Genomic DNA, 7,535 nt, shown 5'->3' with positions numbered 1-7,535 from the left:
AGACCTCATTCCAAATGCTTCTCTACCTTGTGTTCGGATGGTGAAAGGAGAATTGATCCTTATGAACATAAGGAAAAGTCAAGGAAAGAGGTAGAATAGCCTTGTATTTTGAAATTTTCAAGGTCGTCTAGGCAAGGTGACCCTACTCGGTTGAGAGCCAAAAAGTGCATGTGAATTTATTTAATTTTTGGCTCGCAAGAATTTGTACCACCCCAAGAGCATAATCATAAACTTGAATCAATATTGAGATTTAATTCATAAGTTCGAGGTGGAGGTAAAAAGTGATTTGCATCGTGCCGCGACGTTAAATCAGGCGCTTGTTGGGAGGCAACCCAACTTTACTGCTTTCTTTTTTTTAAAACTTTTTTATTATTTTTTTTATTGTATTAATTTTGTAGTGTCATTTTTTTTTATTTTGTAGTAGCATGGAAAGGAAAGCTATTGGAAGGATACAACAGCAAGCCAGATAGTTAGAACTAACTGTGGGGTGCCCGCATAAAAAAAAATGCCCGGGAGAAGTCTGAGTACCCCATGAGCTGCTAGTGCTTCGGCCTTTGGCCTTACAGGGAGTTTCTTTTACCCTCTTATTAGTTATAGTGTGCACTGGGCACAATGCACAATTTTAAGTGTGGGGTGAGGAGATTGTCTGTATGTCTTTCTATGCTATTTTATTGTGTTAGTTTAATTAAATAATTTTATTTTTTTTAGAAAAATAGAAAAGATTGGACTTTTTCCGACGATAGGTCTATTAGACATTTTCTTGAGGGTTTAAAGTCTAACCAAAAACCCAATTTCTTTTTATAAAAAAAATAAAAAAATCCAAAAATATTTCTTTTATTTTTTTAGGTGGTAATAATTCCCCGTAGTTTTTTTGTGTGCCTCTGTTCTTTTTCATGGGATGCAGTTTGAAGCGGGTCATATTTTTATTTTTATTTTTAGAGTAGATTATGATTTAGGGAATAAAAAGAAGGAAGATGAGATTTCTAGGTGCCTTTTACTTATTTGATAGTAACATATTTAGTCTCTAGCATGTGTATTACCTTCCCTATAGTTTGAAATTGCTTATGATACCTTATTGAGTCAGATAGCATGTCTATTGATGCTTATGTCTCATTTTCTTGGCCCGTGTTCACTTGGTGCTTAATGCTTAATATTTCGTGGCTCCGTGAATACTTGTAATTGTTTGAGAATCAGAATGGAACTGTCCTTAGTGAATCATGTGTCATGTATGGTGATAAATTGTATAGTCCGTGTCATTGCATTTAGGGTCTAGAACTTTCCCGGCATGTGAGTTGAAGCGAAAATTTAGGTTTTACTTGGCTTGAAAAATGATTTAAGGCTTTCTTTGATCTTTTTGAGCTCAATGCCTACCACAAATAAAATTTATCCCTAGTCAACCCTTTTGAGTCTATAAACTTTTATTTTGCAACCACATTATAAGTCTATACCCCTTTGTTCTTAATTATCATTGTTTTGATCTTGTTACCTCTTAAAGCACTTTATTGTAAAATGAGCACTAAAAGAAGTAAGGAGAAAACTTAGGTGGCTTTTGAGTGGAACCAATGAAAGAAAGAAATGTGCATTTGTATTGTAAGGAATGCACCACTAGCAGGAATGGTAGAGAAAAAAAAGGGAAAAAAGTATTGTTGAAAAGAAAAAAATAATGTAGAAAAAGAAAATAAGAATATCTTGTCCTTGCTAGTGGGTATGAATTAAAGTAGTGGTTAAAGAAAGAGAAATTATTTTTGGGGATGATATTGTTTGTGAAAGTGAAGTTGTGTTGAAGAAAAATGCGCACAAAGTTAAATTTGTGATGTGTTAAATTACTTAGGAGGGTTAGCTACTATTTCTAAATTTATCCTGGCCGTCCCTTAGCCCACATTACAACCAAGAAAAAGTCCTAATTGATTTTAGATTGAGCAAGCCTACATTAGTAGAAGTTTACATAATGGGCAAGCTTATGGTACTTTGTGCGTGCATGTGACTTCTTTATGAGAGAGATAATTATTTTTTTGATACATATGAGTTCTTAATATATATTTGAGCATTTGATTCAAATGTGTGGATTCAACTTACTCTTTTATTCTTTTTGTGAGGGCACATGATTTCGCAAAGGATAGGTGATATTATTAGATTTCTCTATGATGTTAAGTATTCAAGCCATGAATGCATTATGATATTGAGTCGGTTTGCGGGGCTAGGACTGTTATAAGCATGTTGTCTTGGTATTGAATAAAATTTTGAAATATGGCATAAAGTAAAGGGAAGTATATGTTGAAGGCATATGCTAAAGTTTAATTGTTGCTATCAACCATAGTCATAGCTATGGTGTGCTTCGAATGAGCTAAAAGAAAATAAAGTGCTCAAGGTTAGTGTGAATTGGTGGTTGACTCGAGGACGAGCAACGTTTAAGTATGGGGTAGTGATGTTTGGACAAAATACTATATTTTTAGTACATTACTCGTCTTTCATGTTGTTAGTTTAGTGGTTAATTGTGCGACGTTTGAGCTAAATTATGTTATTTTATGTGTAGGAGCATCGGAAGATAAAGACGAGTGAAAGTTGCACAAAAAAGAGGACAAAAATACGAGAAAAGAGCACAAAAGCACGAAGTACCCAAGCCTGGCTATAGGCCAAGCATAGCCAGCTCTATAGCCAGCTTGACCGCGCTACAGGCCAGGCGTAGCCAGGCTGACCGCACTATAAACCTGGCCTCGTGAGGTCTATAGCTCGATTATAAAAAGTACGCTAATTAAAAGTCTCCGACCCGGATTTAGACTCAATGATTTCAACCCTAGCCTATAAATACTTCCTAAATATGTCTAAGAAGAGGTTGGGCGTTTTTGAGAGAGGGAGGACATTATTGGAGAGGCAATAAGTCTACGAGAACACTTGGAAGCAACAAATCACAAAAGTTTTCTCTTCCGTTCTTCCTTAATCTGTATTTTAATGCTTTCAATTATTATCATGATTGTTAGTATGGTTATGTGTAGCTAGACTTTCTCATCTAGGGTTTGATAAAACCTTTTGAAGGATGATTTTTCTGTTGCGTTTAACATCATTTTGCCGTTGGATTTTCTTTTCTTGTTCAACTACGTGATTATCTTAGTTTATTGAAGGGCCCTTAGTTGACCGTGCCTATCTAGTCCTAAAAAGGATAAGCGGTCGATGCAACTACGTGATTATCTTAGTTGATTGAAAGGTCCTCAATTGACTGTGCCAATTTAGTGTGTATTGTTTGGAAAATGGTACATATTTAGGTAGTTGTAGAACAATATCACTCCTAACGTATGTGAGGAATTAATACAGAGGGTTTAAAGGTGGGATTAGGAATAAAGAAACCTTGGTGTGATCTTAGTGAGCTGTGAATTAGTGTCAGCTAGTGTAGTTCGAAAGAATATGTCTAGTAAATTATGGTAGTTGCTCGGAAGAGAATTACGACACTCGAAGTACTCACGATCGGTAGAGAATACTTAGGCGAAATTATAGATAACGTAGCGGGGAGAATTCTGACAATTGAAAAAATCATAACTCTAAGCCTCCTTAATCTTGTCTCTAACCCTTAGTATTTTTGGTTAATAATTCTACTTTAATTAGTTAGAAATAAAATCTCAATCCTTATAACTTCAGAATTTGTTCAAACTTGTCTTCTTAGTGATAGTGAACGGTTGTAATTGAACCTTAGTTCTCTGTGGAATTCGATTTCAGACTCTTAGATTAGATTATATTTGCAGTGACCGCTTATCCTTTTTAGAAATAAAGTTGAGCGTGATCAATAGGCCACGTATCAAACTAAGAAAACCTTAACAACAGTAAACCGCTAGTACCTTTCCTTGTGTTTTATGATAAAGATAACTATTACTTCCATCAGTTCAGTGGATTGTAAATCTGAAAACGATAAGTGAATTCTTTTTATTTGTCAAAGCCTTGTATCCTAGAGTTTCTCGATTCTTGGCCCGAAAATAGCAAGTAACTTAGTAGACGTTTGGACATAAAATTATAATTTTTGAAAAAAAAAATAGTATTTAAACTTTTGAAGTTAAGTTGAAAAATAGTTTTTGAAATTTGAAATTATGTTTGGACATGTATTTCACTTCAAAAAATATTGCAGTTTTGTGAGTGGGGAAAAAACTTTTTCTGAAATTATTCATTTTCGAAAAATCTCCAAAACTCACAAAATTTCATGGACAAACACATTTTTGAAAAATATTTCCAAAAAAGATGAAAAAAAAAAAAATCTACGGACAAACAAATCCTTCGCGAATTAATTGAGATGCACGCAACAACAGTTATTGTAGAAAATAAAAAATACAACCAGTACATGTGTTTAGCCTGTAATAAGTCTTCTCTATCCTGCAATAATGATGACTCCAATACTCTTTCAACTGTGGACTCCCATTATCTAACTAAAAATCTACTCCTATTGTTATCAAGAAAACTAGTGGAGGAAAATGCAGTTGCTTTCTTCTTAAATCTTGAATTCTTGATAGCATTATAGCCTCAAGCACACCTCGTTTGAATACTTCACCAAACTTCTCCATCAAAAGAATCTGTCTACATATAGTTAGATAAAATGGAGACAGAACCAATATGGCATGAACTGTTAGGAAGCAACAACTGGGAAGGTCTTCTTGAACCATTAAATCTCAATCTACGACAGCTAATTCTTCGCTGCGGCGACTTCTGTCAAGCCACTTATGATGCTTTCAACAATGACCAAAATTCCAAGTATTGTGGCACCAGCCGTTATGGCAAGAAATCATTCTTCCAAAAAGTCATGTTACAATCTGCTTCCAATTACAAAATCTCCGGCTTCCTCTATGCCACTGCCCGTATTGGCGCCCTTGAAGCCATTTTCCTCCACTCTCTGTCTCGCGAAGCTTGGGACAGAGAATCCAATTGGATTGGTTATATAGCTGTTACAACTGATGAAGTCACCCAAGAACTAGGCCGTAGGGAAATATACGTTGTTTTTCGTGGCACAACAAGGAATTACGAATGGATCAATGTCTTAGGTGCCCGTCCTGAATCTGCTGACTCTTTGCTTCGTCCCAAGTCTCTGCACAAAATTGGAGTAAATGGTGATGATGGAGTAAGTGGTGATAACAGCAAAAGCAGCAATGCTGATGATGAGAACACGCCCAAAGTTGAGGATAGCTGGCTCAAGATTTTCGCTTCCAGTCTCTGCAAACCTTGTGGAGTAAATGGCGATAACAGCAAAAGCAGCAGTGATGATGATGAGAACGAGCCGAAAATAATGGATGGCTGGCTCAAGATTTACGTTTCCAGCAACCCAAATTCGCCCTTCACGAAACTAAGTGCAAGAGAACAGCTGCAGACAAAAGTTGAAGAATTAAGGCAGCAGTATAAAGATGAGAATCTTAGCATAACTTTTACAGGACACAGTCTTGGTGCTAGCCTAGCTACTTTAGCAGCATTTGATGTGGTTGAAAATGGGGTTACTGATATTCCAGTATCCGCTATTGTCTTTGGGAGTCCTCAAGTTGGGAACAAGGCTTTTAACGAAAAGATCAAGGAATACTCAAATTTGAAAATCTTACATGTTAAGAACAAGATTGATCTCATTCCTCTTTATCCAAGTGCTCTGTTGGGGTATGCGAATACAGGTACAGAACTAGTGATCGATAGCAGAAAATCTCCAAGCTTAAAGGACTCGAGAGATACGGGTGACTGGCACAACTTGCAGGGTATGTTACATGTTGTGGCTGGTTGGAATGGGGAAGATAAAGAGTTTGAACTACAGGTGAAGAGGAGTGTAGCATTGGTGAATAAGTCATCTTCTTTCTTGAAAGATGAGTACTTGATTCCAGGGTCATGGTGGGTTGAGAAGAACAGGAGTATGGTTCTTGATGAAAATGGGGAGTGGATTATGGCACCACCTTCAGATGAGGATCTTCCAGTCCCTGAGTATTGACTTGTTTTCAGAATTTTCGGAAATGAGTAGTTTGTTCAGTTTGCAATTTTCTACTTGATATTGTTAATCTTGCTTTGGACTTGTAAATGCGAATGCGTCCAATGTCTAACTTGCAAACGATGTGTATATTATCACCGACGTTCTATTGTACTAATGTCAGGTGAGGTCAGGGAGGATCCATTACTTCGGCACCTGGTTCATACGAATCCATTATTTTTGACATAAATTACAGATTTTTATGTGAAAACTCCAGAAAATCTCGCCAAAAATTAGATTTGAACTCATAATTTAAAAAGTACAACGAGTTCAGTACGAAGAAAGTAGAAGATCGAACCCAGCAAATTAAGATCCTGGATCTGTCTATAGGTGCTGCACTCAACTTAACTTCTGCAATTCTAAGAACTTAACCAAAAAAAAAAAAAGGAAAACTATATAATATAGCCACCCCAAAAATAATAGTCGGCAAAATGTATATTTTTTTGTATATTAATGCATAGTATACATATTTTATACATATTTTTTATATATCTGGCTAGCAGATGTAATTATTTTTGGTCGACCGCCCAAATGTGTAACTTGCCCTAAAAAAAAATTACCTAAAGGATCATGGCCCATGCCAATTAATCCTCTCTGGTAGACTTGTACATGGGAACAAGAAACAAGACTAAAGATAAAAAAGGGCTTTTCAATTGCTCTTCAGTTATTTCCTTTAAAATAAATAAAATAGTTGAGGATGAGTTACCAAAAAAGAATGATTCTACAACTATAAAACCTTCATGGCCTCCTTCCCCTGTTCTTACTATCTTTTGTAGCAAGAAAAGAATATCTGCAAAACATTACTGAGACAATCCATATTATTTTCTGTTTATATCTTCTCCAAATTCTTCTCATATTAATTCGAGCTTATTGTAAAAGATGTACTAACTTAATCATAGTTTAGCATATGTAACTAGAGTTAGTTGTTAGTTAGTTGGGTTAGAGTTAGTCAGTTAGAAGAGTATAAAAGACATACAACACTCATTTGTATCAGTGGAGTTTCATAATGAAAAGCTTATGCAAATCTCCATTTCTCTCTTCCTTCTAATACAATCTCTTCTCTCTTTGCATATTTGTTCACTGCATTTGACATGGTATCAGAGCAATTCTCTGTGCAATTCTAGGGATTTTCTTGTGCAATTCAAAGGGAAATCGAGAGAGTTTGCACAAATTTGTTCTGATAATCGGCAATTTTTTGATATTCTAGAACCCTAATTTCGGAATTTTTCGCAGGAATTGAACTGAAATTACACAGATCCTGTTCATTTTACATCTAATTATTCATTTAACATGACGATTCTGGAGAATTCGAGCAGTATTAGTAGTGGCACCTCTAGTGGCGGAGCTGGCGGTACGGTGGTTCTCGACCACAGTCATCCGTTGTATTTGCACCCTTCCGATGGGCATGGTTCGATGAATGTGGGACTGCTACTAACAGGAATGGAGAACTACACACTGTGGTGTAGGGCGATGAAGATTGCACTGTTAGGGAAAAACAAATTGTGCCTTGTCAATGGTACAACAAGTAAGAGTGATTTTGGTGCAGATTTGGCTAAGCAATGGG

General features: G+C 36.1%; 1 protein-coding gene across 1 annotated transcript; it reads left to right on the top strand.

Moving 5' to 3' along the window:
• Positions 1-4,495: 4,495 nt before the first annotated feature.
• Positions 4,496-6,089, top strand: LOC104119837 (phospholipase A1-IIdelta-like). The gene has a single exon (XM_009631429.4). It carries the CDS (start codon positions 4,574-4,576, stop codon positions 5,933-5,935), a length of 1,362 nt encoding a protein of 453 aa, XP_009629724.1. The 5' UTR covers positions 4,496-4,573; the 3' UTR covers positions 5,936-6,089.
• The last annotated feature ends 1,446 nt before the right edge of the window (positions 6,090-7,535 follow it).

The sequence above is a fragment of the Nicotiana tomentosiformis genome, chromosome 6 (assembly GCF_000390325.3).
Source record: "Nicotiana tomentosiformis chromosome 6, ASM39032v3, whole genome shotgun sequence".
Lineage (NCBI taxonomy): Eukaryota > Viridiplantae > Streptophyta > Magnoliopsida > Solanales > Solanaceae > Nicotiana > Nicotiana tomentosiformis.
This window is presented reverse-complemented; position numbering and strand designations above follow the sequence as displayed.

What these genes read in the sequence shown, in the direction of transcription:
- LOC104119837 (XM_009631429.4), top strand. Translation starts at nt 4,574, where the DNA reads ATGGAGACAGAACCAATATGGCATGAACTGTTAGGAAGCAACAACTGG.